Source organism: Myotis lucifugus, unplaced genomic scaffold, assembly GCF_000147115.1.
Source record: "Myotis lucifugus unplaced genomic scaffold, Myoluc2.0 scaffold_37, whole genome shotgun sequence".
NCBI classification, from domain to species: domain Eukaryota; kingdom Metazoa; phylum Chordata; class Mammalia; order Chiroptera; family Vespertilionidae; genus Myotis; species Myotis lucifugus.
The window spans coordinates 3,296,005-3,317,891 of record NW_005871085.1 but is presented as its reverse complement, the minus strand read 5'-3'; the positions used below and the strand labels follow the sequence as shown (position 1 = coordinate 3,317,891).

At 35.0% G+C, this 21,887-nt stretch overlaps 1 protein-coding gene across 2 annotated transcripts in view; it reads left to right on the top strand.

The window, feature by feature from the left end:
* STIL (STIL, centriolar assembly protein) overlaps positions 1–21,299 on the top strand; it is a 44,325-nt gene extending 23,026 nt beyond the window's left edge. The window contains exons 10-17 of one of the 2 annotated variants that reach the window (XM_014454553.2): positions 775–884; positions 1,924–2,038; positions 3,164–4,132; positions 8,005–8,170; positions 11,642–11,873; positions 14,258–14,471; positions 16,129–16,379; positions 19,853–21,299. In XM_014454553.2, the coding sequence (XP_014310039.1) occupies positions 775–884; positions 1,924–2,038; positions 3,164–4,132; positions 8,005–8,170; positions 11,642–11,873; positions 14,258–14,471; positions 16,129–16,379; positions 19,853–20,642 (2,847 nt within the window). In that variant the 3' untranslated portion in view covers positions 20,643–21,299. Of the gene's footprint in view, positions 1–774; positions 885–1,923; positions 2,039–3,163; positions 4,133–8,004; positions 8,171–11,641; positions 11,874–14,254; positions 14,472–16,128; positions 16,380–19,852 lie in introns of both variants that reach the window. The other variant, XM_014454552.2, reaches the window with a different exon arrangement.
* Positions 21,300–21,887: the final 588 nt, after the last annotated feature.

The following is a 21,887-nucleotide window of genomic DNA, read 5'->3' as shown; positions in this document are numbered from 1 at the left end:
AAATGTTGCTTCAGCGGCATGAAAGAAAGTCTTTTTTGTATCAAATTGTGACTGGCGATGAAAATGGATTTATTTTGAGAATCCCAAATGCACAAAATCATGGGTTGATCCAGGTCAACCATCAAAATCGACTACAAGGCCAAATCGATTCAGAAAGAAGACAATGCTCTGCGTTTGGTGGAATCAGGAAGGTGTGGTGTATTATGAGCTTCTAAAACCAGGTAAAACCATTAATACTTATCGCTACTGACAAAAAATAATCAATTTGAACCACACTTTGATCGTAAAACAACCAGAATGGGCCAGAAGACATGGCAAAGTAATTTTGCTTCATGATAACGCACCATCACACACTTCAAAACCAGTTAAAGACATGTTAAAAGATCTTGCCTGGGAAGTATTAACCCACCCGCTGTATTCACCAGACCTTGCTCCTTCAGATTACCACTTGTTTTGATAGATGGCACACGCACTTTCTGAGCAGCACTTCAAAACATACGAAGAAGTGGAAAATTGGGTCTCTGAATGGTTTGCCTCAAAACAAGAAAAGTTCTATTGGGGTAGTATCCACAAATTACCTGAAAGATGGGGGAAATGTGTAGCTAGCGATGGACATTACTTTGAATAAAGCACTTTTGATGTTTCTCTTGAAATTATCGTGTTTTCTTTGATTACGAAATCTGCCATTATTAATTGGTACACCTAGTAAATAGAATTCTCTGGTGTTATACATGTCAAATTACACATCTCAAAATATGACCTACTTTATTTCAGAATGTTGAACCTTCTGACAAGAATCCAATACATTTTGAACTGAGTGCTAAAAGCCAAAATGCAGAAACAGAGTTTTTCAACAAAGTTTGTAAGAATCTTTCAGTTAAGAGGTAAATGATACACTTTTATTATCTTTGTACTTTGAAGTTATTTTCATTAGTTTTTAATGAGTAATTAACTCCCCAATTATTTCTGATGAAACTGTTTGTCTATCTTATGTATCATATATGTTTTTGCTTTAAATGCATTCCTTCATACTCAGTAGTTGGATGATAATTTTAATGAAGTGGCAGCTCTAATATGGTTCTTATTTGAGTTGATTTTTTACATAAAGGGAAAAAGTATTTGTCAAGCAGTTATCTTGCTTAGGAAGAAGCATCCTGTTTTTGGTTAGTTTGCCTTTTGCTTGTTTCTTCCTTTCCTTGTAGTTTTAAAACTTGGGCCTATCAGATAAACTACTATACAAAAATAATTTCTCTACTGAAAAAGAAATAGTTTGTTTTAAAACTTTTAAAGCAAATACACTTGGGGAATATTAATTAAATAACAGTTTGTGACTTTGGGGGTCCGTCAGTATATCATCCATCCATGCTGTCTGCTGAGGTGTTTTAATTTGCATCTTGGTCTTTGACAGTAGGTTCCTGCTGCAATGCGATCTATCTCTTTACCCTGTTCAGGTCACTGGCTCTCTGTGTCATATCCATGCTGCACTGAGGTGTATGGCATATCATTCTGTATTCTCCATGTCATTCTTGCGTGTGTTTAAGACAGTGAATACATATTTATCACCAGATTATAAAGTTTTTGATGGCAGGTGCTATGCTTTATTTATTTCTACATTCCTCCAAGTGGTTAAACAAAAGATGCTCAGTAACTGTTGATTTCTTGTAACATTAAGAATAACTAGGTTACTAGTAAATATGCCATATTCAGGCAAAGGGATATTTTATTAAGCATGAGTCCGATTGGGCCAGCTGTCCCGGGCAACTAACATAGGCCTGAAAAATAAAATAATCTGTGGTTGTCAGACACTAAGTTAAATGATCCAGATATGACTGTGGGTTATGAAAGCACTTTCTTCAACTTCAAAAAGAAAGAACAAACACTAGATTACTGAAGACTTTTTCTTATTTCCCCTCTACTCTTTAGGTCTGCCCAAAAGTTATCTCCAGGGAAAATGCCAATAAATGATCACGACTCTGGTGTTGAAGATGAAGATCTTTCTCCAAGACCAGTTCCTAGTCCTCATCCAGTGAGTCAGAAGGTATCACTGAACTTAAAAAGTACTCACCTTGGTGGTTAGAAACCTAAAAGTCTCTTCATGTTAAAGCACTCAGTAATGCAACCTAAAACTTACTGAAATTTTATTCTAAGATATATCTACCTATATGTATGTGGCTAAATCTATATATATTCCTCACAGGTAAATATAATTATTTTATGTAGATACATGTGTCATAAGTACATATTATTCCCAGAGAAAATTGAGACACAGATGGGTTAAGTTACTTGCCCAGTGTTACATGGCTAGTAAGTAGTAAAACTGGAATTCTGATTCAGAAGGTTTGGTTTTAGAATCTGGTGCTTTTAACCCATATTAAAATATCTCAAACATTTTTTCTCAACATTCCATGCTATATCACTAAAGCTTGACATTGGGCCTTTCTACCATATTCTGAGAAAACATGCTGTTTGCTTTTGGAGATTGCTAATATCTCCTGCCATAATTTTTTTATTGCAGCCAACCAGTGGGTTATTTTAGAATTGTTGTTCCTTAATTGGATTAATGGCTTATTAGAAGGAAAAGGAATGGGAAAGATTTTTTTAAAGTAATATCAAGTTATAACCAAATTTAGCACAGTGAATATTTTGTTTACTCTTTCCTGCTCTCTTCCAACTCTTTTCAGTTGGTATCAGTAAAAAAATAATAATTTTGCTGAGTGGGGAAATATTCTGAAATATTTATTGGAAGATTCCTTGTTATTCAAGATTCAGAAATATTATTTGCTACTAAATCTGTTGAAGCATTTTGCTTGTGATAATTTTTTTGCAGAAAGAGTAAAAACGTCTATTGTAGAATAGTTTCTCATACGGTGATCTGTGACCTAACTAATGTTAATCAGTGTCCCAATAAAAGGAGTTCCATCATTATATAAGTTTGTGAGATGCTTAGTTTCATTCTTTTCAGGCAAGCACCTTGTTTATTTTGCTCACAATTGTATTACTAGTGCCTAGCACATAGAAGATGCCCAGAAAATATTCTACATAAAGAATAAACCCTTTCTGATAAGTAACTGTATATAATGTGGGAAATACTGGTCTACGAAAAGAGAAGCATATGTCTTCCTAAGAAATACTTTTCCTCTTTCATTTTTTTTCTCATTTACAGGTTTCTAAGATCCAACCATCAGTACCAGAACTTTCACTTGTGTTGGATAGCAATTTCACTGACTCAAACCCTCTGCCTAATCCTTTGGAAATGGTGAATAATGAAAATCCTCCTTTGTTGATTAACCAGTCTGAACACTTGGAACCACTGCAATCCCAACTTTATGATGAGAAACACAGCCCAGAAGCTGAAGTTGGAGAGCCTTCCTTGAAAGGGCTTCCAAATCAATTAAGCCAGGGCACTACTCCTTTGAGACACTGCAAAATTCAACAGCTAGCTACTTGCCAGAATGAGAACACCCAGATAAGGAACAGTGTTAAACCATCTTCTCTTAATGGGCCACCTTCCAATGCATCTGAAAAGCTTCAAACAGTTTCTTCTGGAAATGCACACAAAGAAGAGTATTCTATAAGAGCTTCCACATTTAATTCCAGGCAGTCTTCTCATGCCCCACAGTCCCACCCACACAATTTTACTTTTTCACCTCATAATTCAGGAAAACCAATGGAATTTCAGATACCTACTCCTCCATCACCATCTTACTATTCCACAAATGTTTGCACTTGTTGTCAGCATCATGGCCATATTCGGTATAGTCCAATAAATTCTTGGCAAGGAATGAATACCGTAGGATCCGTTCAAGACCTCCAGTCTGAAGCACTTCAGAAGCATACATTATTTCACCCAAGTGGATGTCCAGCTCTGTGTCATAATGCATTCTATTCTTCAAGTAGTCCTGTAGCCTTGAGACCTCAAGGAAGCATGGGTGGTTGCTCTCCCCACAGCAATGTAGAGCCATCGCCTGTAGCAAGACTACCTTCACATGTGGACTCCTATAACCTGCGGCCTTGTGCAGTGTGCATGCACACACCCAAGACTGAGTCAGATAATGGAATGATGGGACTATCTCCAGATGCATATAGGTTCCTCACAGAACAAGACAGACAGCTGAGACTACTTCAGGCACAGGTTTGCTGGGAGCTTTCTTAGTTCTTTAAAATTTCTGGCATTAAAGTGGTTTCTGAAAAATAACCAGCAACTCTTCAGTAATTATATGTTATGGAGTGGAATTGTAGAATGTCAGAACTAGAAGGAGCCTTGGAAACTGAATTCTGGCCCTTGTTTTACAGATAAGTAAAATGAGGATTAGAGAGAGAAAATAACTTACCTAATGACACATTGCTAATTGGGAGTAGAATCAGGACTAGAAAACAAGCCTTCATTTTTCTGTTTTATGCATATCCTAACCTACAACATAATTGTATTTTTCTTTTCATTTTTTGCTTCTAATGAAAAGTCTATATACCTTACTAAATTTTTATAGACAACTAAATACAGGGTAGGGCAAAAGTAGGTTTACAATTGCTCATATCCTATATAATAAAGAGGTAGTACGCAAATTGACCATCATGTCCTCACACAAGATGGCCGGCAGGGGAGGGCAGTTGGGGGCGATCGGGCTGGCAGGGAAGCAGATAGGCGTCAATCAGACTGGCAGGGGAGTTATTAGGGGGTGATCAGACTGGCAGGCAGAAGCGGTTAGGGGCAATCAGGCAGGCAGGCGAGCGGTCAGGAGCCAGCGGTCCTGGATTGTGAGAGGGATGTCCTACTGGCAGTCGGATATCCCCCGAGGGGTCCCAGATTGGAGAGGGTGCAGGCTGGGCTGAGGGGCACCCCTCCACCCCCAGTGTAAAATAATAATACAAGAATAAACTGTGTTGCACGTACTCACAACTGTAAAGCTACTTTTGCCCCACCCCGTATAAGGGCTGCACAATGTATTCTGATACGGCTCTAGTTTGTGAACCCTATATAGTATGTATACTTAACCCTAAGAGAAGAGTTTTAGAACCTCTTTAGGGTACTAGTATCTATAGTAGGCTTGTTCCACTCATTTTATTCTGAAAGTTTCCTTTCCTCTGGTCTTTATGGCAAAGTTCTTAGTCTTTTAATGATATTCTTGCACAGTCAAGTCTTTAAGTATTGCCTTTTTTCCCTTTTCTTACTGACAGCCCTCTTCTGCATACCTACCCCAGATCATTCCTTCCTTTCTTTCCCCCCACCCCAGTGCAAATGGATACAACCCAAAATATACTTCATTTTTTCCCCATGATCCTGTAATTATGCAAATATATGTATAATGGGCATATATACATGTGGGATTTTTTTTTAATCTTTGTTTTATAAAATTGGAATCATAGTGCTTGCATTTTACAAAACCAAAAGATAATGACATTTTTCAAATTTAAGAACTTACAGAAGCTAAAAATCTCAGTTAATTGGGATTTATATAATCAAAATGTAAATTATAGATTACTGGCTCTAATCTCAATTATCTGAATCACTATACTTGGATAATATAAAATGTGACATAAAAAATGCTTCTATGCTAAATACATGTAGTATTTTGCTCACGTGAATTTTTTGTTATTAATCCTCACTTGAGGATATTTTTTCCATTGAGGGAGGGATGGAGAGAGAGAGAGAGAGAGAGAGAGAGAGAGAGAGAGAGAAAGAAAGAAAGAGAGAAACATCAATGTGAGAGAGACACATTGATTGGTTGCCTCCTGCATGTGCCCATCTAAGAGTGGGGAGCAAATCCACAACTCAGGTTGATGCTCAACCACTGAGCCACACTGGCCAGGCGAGATATGTATTTTTCATAATTCTCAGATGTCTGGCCCCATATAAATATATTGAATAATATATTTTTTGTTAATGATTTAGAAATGCGTTTGTATTGTATGATGAAAGTATCATGTGTTTACATCTATTTTGGTGCTATATTCTGCTCTGTTGATCTGCCTATCTATTCTAGCACCAATACCATTCAATTTAATCACTATAGCTTTATAATCAGTCTCCTACAGTGTTTCATAGGTGATTTCTCTAAATCTCACTTTATCATCTGTAAATTTTGAGTAGTGATTACTATTACATGTACTCATGTGTATTATACATGTACTAGAGGCCCAGTGCACGAATTCGTGTGTGGGTGGGGTTCCTCGGCCTAGCCAACAATCAGGTCCTATTAGGGCAGTGGGAGGTCCGCCAGGGGGAGGGTCCGAAGGAGGTTGGTCAGCGGGAGGTTGGCTGTGGGAGCACACTGACCACCAGGGGGCAGCTCTTGCATTGAGCGTCTGCCCCCTGGTGGTCAGTGCACATCATAGCGACTGGTCGTTCAGTCGTTCGGTCACTTGGGCTTTTATATATTTAGATAAGTACTTAGTGTAGGACCTGGCTATAGTAAGTACTCATCAAATTACAGCTAGTTTATCTCCTAAAAATACATAAACTATTTTGTATTAATGCAGTTTAAATTTCTACTGATTTTAACAATTTATTAATAACTAGAGGCCCGGTGCATACTAATAAAGTTAACCTAAAATTAATGAGATGAGATGAACACAATAGTATAACTTATAGGGAAGTAGAAAATCACATTGTTTAGAAAGGGAGGCTCTTCCACTCTTAAGTATATATCAAAAATAAATATTCACACAAAAAATTGTATATAAATGTCATAACATTATTTATAATAGCCCCAAATGAAAAACACCCTAAATATCAATCAACTAATGAATGGATAAACACAATGTGACATATACATGTAATGGGATATTATTCATCCATCAAAAGGAATAAAGTATTGATAGACACTATAGCATGAATGAACTTTGAAAACATTATGCTAAGTGAAAAATTAAGATAATAAGGCCACATATTGTATGGTTGTGTGTATATGAAATATCCAGAATAAGTTAATCTATAGAGACAAAAATCTTTGGTTGCCAGGGCTACAGAGAGAGACTGCTAATGGGTATAGAGATTTTGGGGGGATTGATGAATATAAACTTCATAAATATACTAAAAAAAACACAGAATTGTATACTCTAAAGGGATGAATTTTATCGTATGTGAATTATACCTCAATTTAAAAAGGAGGAGGGGACGTTTTTGGTGGTGGAGCCTCAGTTTTGCTACTTTTTAATTATGTGACCTTGTGACTTGTTAATTTTTTTTTTAAATATATTTTATTGATTTTTCACAGAGAGGAAGGGAGAGAGATAGAGAGTTAGAAACATCGATGAGAGAGAAACATCGATCAGCTGCCTCCTGCACATCTCCCACTGGGGATGTGCCCACAACCCAGGTACATGCCCTTGACCGGAATCGAACCTGGGACCTTTCAGTCCGCAAGCCGACGCTCTATCCACTGAGCCAAACCGGTTTCAGCGACTTGTTAATTTTTAATGCCTGAAGTTTTCTTATCTATAAAATGTATCTAATATAGTATGTTCTTCATAAGTTGTAAAATTCTACATAAAAGCTCTTAGGATAGTGTCACGTAAACAGGAAGCACTCAGTAACTGTTAGCTATTATTAATATTTCCAGTTTCAGCATGGCCAAACATGGGCAATTCTGATTAACTTTATAAGAAGAATCTTGTGTAAATATGTTTAACATTTGGTACATGGAGTTGAGATATGCTTTCTACCATACTTTTAATTTTTAAGTGAAATTTTTAATGAAATGTCGGATTGAATTGTTAACATTTAAGCTTTTCTACATGAGTGTCAATTTAAGAATGCTAATCCAAACACTTGTATGTTTTCACTTTTAAATTTATATATAGCCCAAAGTGTTTCTTAATAACAAATGATAATGATTCTCTACATTGAATAAGTTTTATGGTACTATCTAGTTGAAATGTTAGGAAATATAGTTAAAGTTCAGTTATATTTATAACTGGGGTACTATGTAATTCATATTTAAACTCAGCTGTCAATTTTGTTGATTACTTCACTGTCGGTTTAAAGTATGTTTTTAATTGTTACAGATTCAGCGTTTATTGGAAGCACAGTCTCTTCAATCCTGTTCCCCTCAGACAACTACCGTTGAAAACATGGGGCAGACTGCAAGACAAGTGGAGTTGGTTTCCACGGAAACACAGTCACCCCCTGGTTTACACATGAGAAAAAGTGTAAGCATTGCTGTGAGCACAGGTAATTTTTTTTTTAATTTGTAAGGAGTTTTTAAAAATGCTTTTCATGTCTACTTTAAAATGTTTTTATATTGAAATTGGTGCATGGTACAAATAGAACCAAGACCAAGGTAATGAAGTATGACTTTTTAAAGTTTTTGTGTTATTTTCCTCTTGATGAAGTAAAAGTATACCTGAAAACAGTTATGAAACTACATAACATAATACATTGTTTTGCTACTTTCCCAGGCTGGACCCAGTTCTAATAAGATAAACCATCTGTAGTGTGAGAGATCAGGGAAGGTTTCATCAATGCACTGTTATTGAATCTGGGCCTTGAAGGGTATGTAGAATCTTAGTAGGTGGAATTCAGAGATGACAGAACAGATTGGGTAGAGAAAATAATATGGGCTCAGTAAAGAAACACAGGGCGCTGAGTTGTTCAGTACTCTACATTACAATGTTAAGGAGAGCCTTTTTTACATCTTTTACAAAGGACTGTCTACTTTATTTGGTAAGCAACATTGAAGGCACAACCATGAAATCTTCAAGAACAACTTTGTGTCCTCAGGTTCCAGCAAGATGTCTGGTACATAGGGTAGTGGTGATAAGAATGAAGAGGAAGAGTTATGTAAGATGTTAATAAATTTTGATAACTGATTGAATATAGCCATTGAGGAAGAGGAAGATTCAAAGCTAAATGCAGTGTCTTTTCTTAAATTGGATCCTGGAACAGAAAAAGAACATTAGTGGGAAAATTGCTGAAATCCAAATAAAGTCTCTAGTTTTAGTTAATAGCAATGTGCCAATGTTAGTTTCTTGATTTTGAAAAATGTATCATGGTATTATAAGATGTTAACATCAAGGGAAACTGGATGAAGAATATACTGGAACTCTCTATTACCTTCTCTATAAGACTAGAATTATTCTAAAATTAAAATAAAAGTTACCCCAGGATTTTAAGCCTGGATGATAGAGGGAATGGTGATAATATTGAACAGAAGGAGGCAAGTTAGAGAAGCCAAGGAGAGAGGATGAGTTTAGTCCAATCTATTGAGATTGAGCTACTTTGGAAATGAAGAGTGGAGGTGAGTTGATGACATAAGACTTGCAAAAGTGACAGATGAAGATTTCAGCCAGAGAAAAATTTAAGAGGGATAATAAAGAATGAAGACAGATTTCTATATTCTTTTTCTGGAGGGGAGCAAAGAGTGAGGGTAGCAAAAACTTCATGCACATTGATAAATTGCATTACTCAGTGTAGGTTCTTTGGCTACAACATAAACCACTTTGAACTAATTTAAGCAAGGAAGGAGAATATATTGCAAGAAAATGGGGATGTTTCATGAAAGCCAAGGCCAAGAATGGGGCTAGACTTCAGGAAAAAGACAATTAGAAACTAGAGTACAGTTAGGACCACCCAATTATTCTTTGTGGCTCTTTTACTCAACTCTTTCTGCAGTCTTCACTGCTTTACATTACAACATATAGCTCACCCAGAATTCCAAAGTTTATGTGTTACGTAGTTCTAGCATAAGCACAAACCAAGTCAATCCCAGCATCAAATTGCAGAGAACCTGCCGTAACCGGTTTGGCTCTGAGAGCGTCGGCCTGAGGACTGAAGGGTCCCAGGTTTGATTCCGGTCAAGGGCATGTACCTTGGTTGTGGGCACATCCCCAGTAGGAGGTGTGCAGGAGGCAGCTGATCAATGTTTCTCTCTCATCGATGTTTCTAACTCTCTATCTCTCTCCCTTCCTCTCTAAAAAAATCAATAAAACACATTAAAAAAAAAATTGCAGAGAACCTGAATGGCCAAGTTTGGGTTAGGTTTTATTGTCTGATTCAATGGTAAGGGCATTGAGAATCACATAACAGGAACATATCTCCTGGGGTTCCATCTTAGTTAATTGCAGGGGTGACAGCTCCCAGGGAAAGTGTGTGTGTATGTTGTAGAGGGATGGTGGTGAAGGAGCTGTGGATATTGTAAGCTAAATAAACATACCAGAAGTGCAGTTTTCTCTTATGCCCTCTTGTAAAATTCTGTACATAACTGTATTACAGTTGTTTATCATCTGAATATGTCATAAACTAAGCATCTGGAACAACATAACACCTAAATGTGTGCTGAATAAGTGATAATCGAGTAAAGTTACTCACATTTGAACTTATATTCTGAAATGATTTGAAATGTTTTCAAGCATGATATATATAGAATTCAGTATTTTAAAACTTTATGTATTCTTATTCGGAGTTGTTACTTATATGCAGAAAAATAAATTATTATTTGGATTAAATGGCTCTTAGAAGCACATTTATTCTATAATAATACCTAATTCCCCAAAGAATATATAATGATACATATTCAGAAAGAGTAGCAGTGCTTATGTAACTTTTTCAAAATTGCCCCTAAAACTTTTTAATGTTTAGGTGAATACAAGATTAAATCATTCTTGTATTAAATTCATAAAATTATCCAAGTGGGCCACAAAATAGAGTCCACTTTGACTTGGATTTACTTTTTGGTTTTAACCATTTAAATCATTTTATAAAGCCGTATTTCCTGAATTGTAGAATGTATACTGCTGAGTTCAAAAGATGACTTGGGGTGGTATACAGATGAATATTTTACACTTTGTAGGTATATTCTTAGAAGTATTGGGAAAAAATATAACTCTTCTAATCGATGATTTCTTGGAAATGATGAAGCTAGGTAAAAATTAAGTGAGTTGACAAAGAAAAATAGCAACCAACTAATACATGCAAATAAATTATGCAACTGATCCATAAAATTAGGGAAACATTTGATTTTTAAATATATGCCTTATATTATATATGTCTGATACATCCCTAATATAGCCTTATAAATACTGTATTTAAGTATCAAAATCAGAAAGCCTAGGGATTTGTATTTTATATATTTTCTGTTTTTTAGAGCAGCAGTTATCAACACACATACATACACACACACACACACACCAAATTGTATTCAGAACCTTAATATGTAAAACATATCACTTGAGAGCCATACCTCTTGAACAGTGGTTCTCAAGCTGTAGGTCGCGACCCCTTTGGGGGTCGAATGACCCTTTCACAGGGGTCACCTAAGACCATCGGAAAACACATATATAATTACATATTGTTTTTGTGGTTAATCACTGTGCTGTAATTATGTTCAATTTGTAACAATGAAATTGGGGGACACCACAACATGAGGAACTGTATTAAAGGGTCGTGGCATTAGGAAGGTTGAGAACCACTGCTCTTGAAGAATCAGGGCCCAGAATATGCCCTTCCCCCTTTGTACCCCAGTTTTCTATTTTTTCACCTTCCACTGAACTCTTCGTGACATTTCTAAGGAAATATAATCTGAAAACAGTTCTAGGTAATTTTGTTAAAATAATATAGATAGTCTTACGTAACAAAAGTTTGTCAGAGAATTATTTTTTTAGTGGAATATTTGTTTCATTATCTGCTAAAACATTTAATCTCCAGGTGCTAGCTTGTTTTGGAATGCAGCAGGTGATCGTCAAGAACCTGACTCTCAGCTGAAGCAAGATGATACCAAGATTTCCAGTGAGGACATGAATTTTTCTGTGGATATTAATAATGAAGTCACAAGTACTCCGGGTAGTGCATCTTCACTAAAAGCAGTTGATATACCCAGTTTTGAAGAGAGCAACATTGTTGTGGAAGAAGAATTTAATCAGCCACTTTCTATATCCAAGTAAGGTCTCTTTGACTCAAAATTTATCCCACTTTTTTTCTTTATATAAATTCTAAGATTCTTTTGGTGATCTAACTCCTATGTGCATGTTAACCCATGCCTACATCTACATCTACATTTTTTCTATATGTATCTATCTGTATTTGAAAATCCTTGACTTCATTCCAGTCTTCTGATTCCAATCCTACACCCTTTTTTCTTATTTAAAACTTCTTTCCCCAACAGTGAAAAACCTGGCTCTTGTTATGTACACTACACTTACTTAGTCTTTCAGTCCTAGTGTACACATAAAGTAGTTTCAGCATTACTAAAAATCCTGAATTTTACTAGAGTAAATTTACTAGAGTATGTTTGTGTATAGTTTTTATCTTTAGCCTTACAATATTCAGTGAAAATACCTTTTTTTTTTTAAGTTATTTAGGTTATTTTTTCTTCCCTATTCCCTTATGTTGTTTTTTTGCATTGCCATTAGGTGTTACTATTTGTACTCCATTTTGAGGTCCTTCCATATTCTGGTTGATTTTGTTTTTTCAGTGTGTGAAACATCACTCTGGTTCTAACAAACCAAGCTATGTAAAAAGATATACACATAGGGAATTGTTTCCTTTTCATCTGGGCTACCTTGATTCTAAATTCTGCTTTTTCCATTTCTTTTTTTACATCGGATCTTTTTAGTTACTGGCTTATCTTTCCTGTATTTCTTTTGTACAAATGAGCTTATATATCTGTATTTTATGTTATTTCTTTCTTACATGAAGTGTAGGAAAGTAGCATGCCATAGATACTCTCCTAAACTCTTTTCACTTGGCAGTGTATACTGGAAATCACTCCAAATTGGTTCCTAGAGATCATTATATAGCAGAGATGTTAGCTGATTGTGGTATATTTTGTAAATATTTTCTTCCAGTTTGTCAGTTGTCTATTGACCTTATTTGATGTTTTTTGCCATGTAATGGTTTTTTACTTTAGGTAATCAAATTTATTGACTTTTTTCTTTAGAATTATATCTTAACTGATATTTTACAGAGATTCATTTCAGCGAATAGTTTATTGAGATTATCATGTACCAAATGAATGCTTGGCACTTCATATCAAGTTAAAATTAAACAGTATGGAAAAAATTGAAAATAAGCTGAGTTTTATTTTTTTTTATTTTTAAATATATTTTATTGATTTCTTACAGAGAGGAAGGGAGAGGGATAGAGAGTTAGAAACATCGATCAGCTGCCTCCTGCACACTCCCCACTGGGGATGTGCCCGCAACCAAGGTACATGCCCTTGACCGGAATCGAACCTGGGACCCTTCAGTCCGCAGGCCAATGCTCTATCCACTGAGCCAAACCGGTTAGGGAATAAGCTGAGTTTTAAAGAAAAGGTATGGTTAGAAAAATTCATACCCTATCTATAAAATGAAATATTATATAAAGATCAAAACTTGTTTTTAAGAAAATTTAATGAAATGGAAAGATACTATGATGTAATATTAGGTTTTTAAAAGCAGCTTCGAAAGCTATAATATGGTTCAGTTTTTTAGAGAAAATACATATTTATAGAAAAAATATAGATGGGAACACTGAAAAATTAACAGGTTATCTCTAGGTATTAAATTACCTGTGACTTTTATTTTCTTTATACTTGGTGTAACTTTAAGCAGTTACCTAACTAACCTCTGTGCCTCAGTTCCTCATCTGTCAAATTAGGATAAAATGTAGTATCTATCCCATAGATCTTTTTGATAAAGAGTATATGAGATGATGCACCTGAAAGAGTGTATGGCCCTTTCTGCCAGCTATTTATTATTACTTTTCCCTATTTTCTACAATCACCACATATTACTTTTCTTATAAGAAATGTTTTTAAATAATGCTTTCCATAGTTATTTTATAAATATGTATTCTAATTTTGAAAGTAATAAATGCTCATTTGAAAAATACATAAAAGCATAAAGAGGAAAAATACCACCAAGTACGTAATGTGATTATAAATGTCAACTTAGGAACTCTCGTTTGACAAGGATCTTAACTGTTTTAAGACTTGAAGTAAACAAATAATATATTTAAAATTTTCAGAGTATCTAAAAAATATGAATTAAGCCTTTCCTATCTTTAAATTCTAAAAAGCATCTAGTTCAGGAGAAATCAACAGGTTGTTTTCCAACTTTCCAAGAAAGCTGTCTAAATATATTATAAATAACGTAACTCAAAAAGGTATCATGACCCAGCTTATATACAGCCTATCAAGATGAGATGTTCATCACTAAGAACTAAAAATGCAAACCAGAATACTGCTTGTGTCTTACCTCCAGAGTTACTGTACTTCAAATATATGTGAAAGGTACCTTGAGAACTAACACTTATATCATATACTTATATCCTTTCAAGCAGCTCTTCTCCAGTTGTGAGAAAAGAACCTGATGTGCCTGTGTTCTTTCCGAATTCCCCGCTGGCAGAGAGCACAAGCATGTGCTTACAGAGTGGACCAACAGAGGGTGCTAGTAACAACTCTGTAACATCAGAGGAACCAAAAATTGAGCAAGTAATGCAACAATCCTTGCCTCATCAAACATCAGATAACCAGAAAATATACCAGGATTTATTGGTAAGAAAATGTAAAGCATTTCATCTCTTATGAGATAGTTATTTAGTCTAGGATATACTAATCAAGCCTTTCCTACCTTTAAAACTGATTGGGACCTTGATATAAAAAAATTTTCTGCAAATTAATGATATAATTTATTTCTTTTAGCTTTTCATAAATTATGATAATGTGAATTCAGTAATTTACTGTAAGTTTTCCAGTTGTCAGGTACTTAGATAGCCAGGAAATAAAGCCTTATTTTAAAAATAGAAAAGTTGATATTAGGCCAAATTCAAACTGAAGTTAGTACCATAAAAAGCAAGCAAGAGTTTGCAGAAAGTTTGAACATTGGAAAGAAATAGAATATTTGTGATAATATTTACTGATTTCGGTTTAGGTAAGCAGCATTTTATTGAATACGTAGCCTAGTCTATGAAAGTGAACTAAGTAAAATAGATAATATAAAAGATGAATATGGCAGTCTCTGCTTTTGAGAACCCAGGGGAAATAACACATGGATACCAGTAACAAACAGCTCTAGGGCAGGTGGAGAAGTGCTGTAAGCAAAGGCAGCACAGACCAAAAAGGGATAATTCTGGTTGGAGGAAATAGGTGTCTTGGAAAAGTTAGAATGTAAACTGGAACATAAAGGTCACATAGCCCTGGCTGCCACTTTCATCCAAATTGTAGACTTTGGAACATTTGATTTCTTCATTTAAAATTGAAGGCTATTTAAGCTTACTTCACAGGGCCATAAGATTTCCTCAATGAACACACATTATTTGCCTGCTAGGTCCTAGACTGATGTGAGCAGCTGTGTGCTTAGGAAATGAAATGCGCTTTTATACCAGGAGGACAGAGATGGTATTCATTCTCACTCAAAGTGAGAAAAGGAAGAAGTCAAATTCTGAAAGTAGCAAAGATCTACAAAATGTATAATTGAAACATTACCATTTTTAAAATGAAAGCATAGTTTAAAACTTTTGTTTATAAAGAATTTACTTATAAGTCCTGAAAACACTGGAAAATAGTACTCAAACTTTCAGTTTTAAAATGAACAAGTTCTGAACAGACATTCTTTTTTTATATATATATATTTTATTGATTTTTTACAGAGAGGAAGGGAGAGAGACAGAGAGCTAGAAACATCGATGAGAGAGAAACATCGATCAGCCGCCTCCTGCACATCTTCTACTGGGGATGTGAAGAATTTACTTATAAGTCCTGAAAACACTGGAAAATAGTACTCAAGCAATTTTAAAACTGAAGGTTTTAAAATGAACAAGTTCTGAACAGACATTCTTTTTTCTTTTTAAATCAGTACTGAAACTTTATTCACAGATATTGAGAATTTAATTATTTTTTAATTAAGTTTACTAGGGTGGCATTGGTTAATAAGATTATGTAGGTTTCAAGTGTACATTCCTATAATACAGGATATATATATTGCATTGTATACTCACCACCCATGAACAGATATTCTAAGTTTCCTCTAGGGTCTGATGAAATTATTTATTAGGATGGGCTGCTTTTATTAAAAAACCGATAATACTTGCAAATGTACTTACTTTAGAACTTGGGAAGATATTATTTTGCTTTTCTGTGGCCTTACTTATGCTATTATTTCCTAAGATTGTTAATAGTGATTTTTCAAGTATGTCCTTTTTCTTTTCATCAGAGTCAAGTGAACCACCTATTAAGTAACTCATCCAAAGAAACTGAGCAACCATCTACCAAAGCAGTAATTATCAGCCATGAACGCACCAGAACCCAAAATGTTTACCATGCAAAGAAAAAAAAACATGATTCGGGACTGGTGGACAAAGATTGTGTTCTTAATGCAACCCTGAAGCAACTAAGAAGCCTTGGAGTAAAAATTGATTCTCCCACTAAAGTGAAGAAAAATGCTCATAAAGTGGATCATGCCAGGTAATTTTAAAATTTGTTCTAAATGATGAATAAATTTTAGATGTATTGCAGCAGTCTCGTGAGAACAGGTATAAGCTTGCCATTCAGTTCAATTGATTTATCATTTATTCAGTGTCTGCTATATGTGTGATGAATAAGAAATCATCTCTACCCTTTAGATTCTTCATTTTAGTAGGAGAGAGGGTTATGTAAGTAATTACAGAGATATTGTGGGATGTCTCCTGGTTAAAGATGTCAATGACATCTCTGGGAGTCCTGGGAAAAGAGAAATGAGCTTTTATTCATTTTGGTGTCTGGAAAGTCCTCCTGGAGGGATAGTGTCTATACCAGTGATGGCGAACCTTTTGAGCTCGGCATGTCAGCATTTTGAAAAACTCCAACGTAACTCTGGTGCCGTGTCACATATAGAAATTTTTTGATATTTGCAACCATAGTAAAACAAAGACTTATATTTTTGATATTTATTTTATATATTTAAATGCCATTAAACAAAGAAAAATCAACCAAAAAAATGAGTTCGCGTGTCACCTCTGACACGCGTGTCATAGGTTCGCCATCACTGGTCTATACCAGCATCTGGATAGTAGGCAGTTGTGCCATCTAAAAGGCAAGAGTATAGTCACATGAGCCTTACCAGTTCCAGCTTGTATGTTCTTCTGTTCAGATCCTGCTTCACCAAAGTTGACCTTAGCAAATACTTGTTTTTAAAGATGATAAAATCTGGAAATTATATTAAAGTTAGCATGTTTTCTGTTCATTATTTTTGTTGCTGTAGTTTAGTTACAAAAGTAATAGTCTCATGATTTTAAAAAACATCAAATAATACACAAGAATATCAGATAAAATACAAAAGCCCCTACTCCCCAAACTTCTCAGACTCCTCCAACAAGATTATTTCTCTTGTTTGTTTTATATTCTTCTAGAAATATTCAAGTATATACAAATGGTGATGAGTGTTGTGATTTCGATTTTCTTGTTTAACATTTATAGCTTATTTTTATAGGCATATGCAGTTCTTTCTCATGCATTTAAACAGCTGCATAATATTCTGTGGGACCCATGTACTATAATATAGTGAACCCTAGTCCTCTATTAATGGCCTTTTAGTCTGAATCTCTTATTTCTTATCTCAAGCAATGCTAAGTGAAATCATTCTACAGGTACTTGTACAAGTATCTTTGCAGGATAAATTCCTACATAAGTAGGATCAAAGGATATGTGCATGTGAGGTTTTGGTAGATGTTGCCATTGGCCACCAAAATTGTTGTACCAGTTTATATTCCTTCCAATAGTGTGGGAGAGTGAGGTAGCATTTGTGACGTAGAAGCTATATAACATCTGTTAGAATGCACAGATGACCTGCTATCTATATAGAACCCTTACATTTTGGTATGGCTGCCTTTAGGGAATAGTTTTTAGGTAATATATTTCTTCACAGTGGCCACCCTATTTTAATGTCTTTAGTGTGAAACATTGAAATTAACCTTTTAGTATATAATGAACTTACTGAATTAGAAGTTTATTTTTCAAATTATTTACATTAGTATTATCTATAGATATGTATTTTTCTGGTTGTGCATGTTTTCTGATTTAATATGCAAATTGCTTATAATTTTAGTAAATAAGCAAAGAAAGTAGAAAAGGACTGTATATTCAGAAGATATTATCACTATAATACATCATAAAAGTATAATGTCTAGATAAATTGGTAGTGTGTATTTCGTCTTATTCATTCTCTAAAGTATTAAGTATCAAGAAGGTTAAGGAAGAATTCTTTATAAGGACCAGCAGTATTAAGCATGTTTTCCCATTGCTTGGTGATGAGGTCGCTGGTTTCAGGGAATATTAACGATGAGAATGAAAATGCCTGATAGTTACTTGGATTTTGTAGAGGTAAGGATGCACATAGTGGCTGGCACATATAAAATGGCTGAATTTCTTCATTGAATTATATGGAAAGTCATAGCTTATTCTTTGCCTAGAACAGTGGTTCTCAACTTTCCTAATGCCGCGACCCTTTAATACAGTTCCTCATGTTCTGGTGACCCCCAACCATAAAATTATTTTCGTTGCTACTTCATAACTGTAATGTTGCTACTGTTATGAATCGTAATGTAAATATCTGATATGCAGGATGTATTTTCATTGTTACAAATTGAACATAATTAAAGCATAGTGATTAATCACAAAAACAACATGTAATTATATATGTGTTTTCCGATGGTCTTGGGCGACCCCTGTGAAAGGGTCGTTCGACCCCCAAAGGGGTCGCGACCCACAGGTTGAGAACTGCTAGCCTAGAATATACTGTTTACCACAACAAGTAGTACACAAAGGGCTCTAATTTTTAGGGAACAGAAAAACAGCAAAAATACAAGTTGCTGAATACAGTATAATAACCAGTGGTTATAGAACCCCAGAAAGTAAGACAGACCTGATCTCAGCTTGCCTGTTACTAGCTGCTCAACTTAAGGAAATTAGTTAAAAATCTCTATTCTTCAGTTTTCTCAACTGTAAAATAAAGGTAATAATAGTACCTACTCCTTTTATTCATTTGGTAAATTATTGAGTACCTGCTACCAGGCACCAAGGGATACTATAACGAGGACAGAAATTTGTGGACTTTCCTGAGGGAGCTAGACAATAAATAAGAAATGTAAGTTAATAGATAGCCATAAGTGCTAAGGAGAAAACAGAAAGGTAGGGGAAGGGAAATGTGAGGTATTAGAGTGGACAATAAAGTTGAGATATTTGATATGGAAGACCTCTCTGAGAAAGGTTTCTGTGAGGGTTAAATGAGATAATGTTTAGCAGAGTGCCTGGCACATAATAAGGCATCCATAAAAATTAGCAGCTATTATTATATATATGATATAAAGGGAAAGGCAAGTCAATTAGTTAACATTAATGAGATAACACTAGCCAAAGTGAGTTGAAGGTCATATCTAATGAAAGGAAATCAGTGTATATACACACACACACACACACACACACACACACACACACACACACACAGTAGTCCATATCCAAAGACTGATTGATGTTTATTACAAATAATGTAATATTCTTAGTTATTTACCAGGGCTTGTTATGTTATATTATCAAATATGTTTTCTATTTTATTTATTTATTGTTTTATACTTGACCAATATTTACTTTACCAATGACTTTTACATTTGGGGGTCTGTATTTTCTCTTAAAACCATGACTGATGTTTAAATTTAGGAAAATTAATTTGTGTTTTGTGTGCCACTTTCAGTCTGTGAATCATGGATTACCTTCTAGGTTATCGTATTTATCCCTTGAGTATATCTGGGTCATCAAAACTTAGGTGTTTGAGCACTCAGATAAAAAAGCACCATAAGCCTTAGAGCTGAAGACCTTTTGTTACTTAGAATGGAATACATTTAGAATAACACTATTTGGTACTCAAAATAAGATAAAATGATGGCCTACTCCATTTTGTCTTTCAGTGTGTTGGCATGCATCAGCCCTGAAGCAGTGATCTCTGGATTGAACTACATGTCATTTGCTAATGTTGGCATGAGTGGCTTAAGCCCTAACAGTGTGGATTTGAGCATGGAGGCAAATGCTATAGCTCTGAAGTATTTAAATGAAAATCAGCTGTCACAACTGTCTGTCACTCGATCAAATCAAAATAACTGTGACTCATCCTTTAGCTTTCTGCATATTAATACAGACAGAAGCACAGTGGGGCTTAGTTTAATTTCACCAAACAACATGTCGTTTGCAACCAAAAAATATATGAAGAGATATGGACTTATACAAAGCAGTGACAATAGTGAAGATGAAGAGGAACCTTCAAAGAACACAGATAACAAGAGTGAACATTTATTGAATCAGAATCCCACATGCATACCTGAGCAACTGGATTGTCAGAAGGAGCCTTTTAGGAATGCCTGTGAAATAATTAATTGTAATAACTGTGAATCCTTGGGCACCCCCACAGATATGCCAGTATTGAGAAATATTACAAATGAAGTTGTTCAGCCAAAAGCAGCACAGCAGTTGAATGAAAACCCAGCTTTTTTATTAAAGAACCTTAAGTCAAGTCCTACAGTGAATCTCCGAACTGGAAAAGCAGAGTTTACCCAACATCCTGAGAAAGAAAATGAAAGGGACACTCCATTTTTTCCTGAAAGTTTGAAACCTTCTGAAACTTTAAAGCAAATGAATAGTATGGATTCTGTAGGCACCTTCTTAGATGTTAAGCGTCTCAGACAGTTGCCAAAATTATTTTAAACCGTTTAACTCCCTGCCCTGATATGAGGACTAGGTGTCTTCTGAAGATACTTAGAGAAGCCAGAACCCTTTGGTAGTTTGGGGATTCCTAATTAAACATGGGTCATCCTGTTGTTTTTTATAACAGCTGATTGCAAAGAGCTGAACAAGTGACCTGATTGTAAGATGGCTGGCTGGTAAGAGGGCTGAGTTCTCTTTGTTAGCTTTCAGTGTCACTGAAACCTTTTTAAAACAAACAAAAAAAAACCCCTAAGATTAGTTGTTTCAACAAATTTAGGTAAACAGACACCATCCAACTCTGGATCTTAACTGCTCTTTATACTATACATTTTGAAAAGTAAGTCTGTTTTCCTAGCATGTTGCATCTCTACATCTGCCCAGTATCACCTAAAAGAACATAAAATAAAGTTATCATGGCCCTGACTAAATTAGCTAGATCAGTCCTTAGTAATTTAAGGGGAAGTTTTGTAAAATAACTTAAGATCTTTTTATTCTAGGAGTGTATATGTCCTCTTAAGCTCCATATTTGTTAAATCCTGTGGAAGTAAAACTTTTGCTATATGGTGGGTTATATATTACCTATCGCAGAATAAGAAAATGATTGGGTATGAGTGTTTTATAAACTTTGTGAGTTTTTCAAATGTTTTAATTTTTTGATAGAACTAAAATACCTATTAAATTTAATAAAAATGTCTAGATTGACTGTTCTCCTTTGTTCTCTGCTATAGCATATCCTTCTCCACTTTAAAAAAAAGAAAAACTTTTAGGCCCCAGAAAGTTACAAAAATAGTAAAGAGTATACACTTCACCCAGCAACCCCCAAAGATAATATCTTACGTATCCATGTAAATGATTAAAATCAAGAAATTGACATTGGGTATAGTATTAATAATTAAAACAGACCTTCCAGGTTTCACAAGTTTCTACATGCACTCATTAACTATATCATTATCACATTAGCTCTATGAAATTTTGTCATCACAATCACCGTAAAGAAAGAACTGTTCCATTACCCCAAAGAAACTAATTGTACCCTCCTTCCAACCCTGACCTCTAACAACCAATGGCCTATTCTCCATCACTGGAATTTTTTCATTTTGAGAATATAAATGGAATCATAGTATGTAACTTTGAAATTGGTTTTCACGCAGCATAATGTCCTTGAGATCTATCCAAGTTGTTGAATGTATCAATAGTTGCTTCCCTTCTCCCCTCATCTTCTTAAATATTAAGTTTTAAATTGTT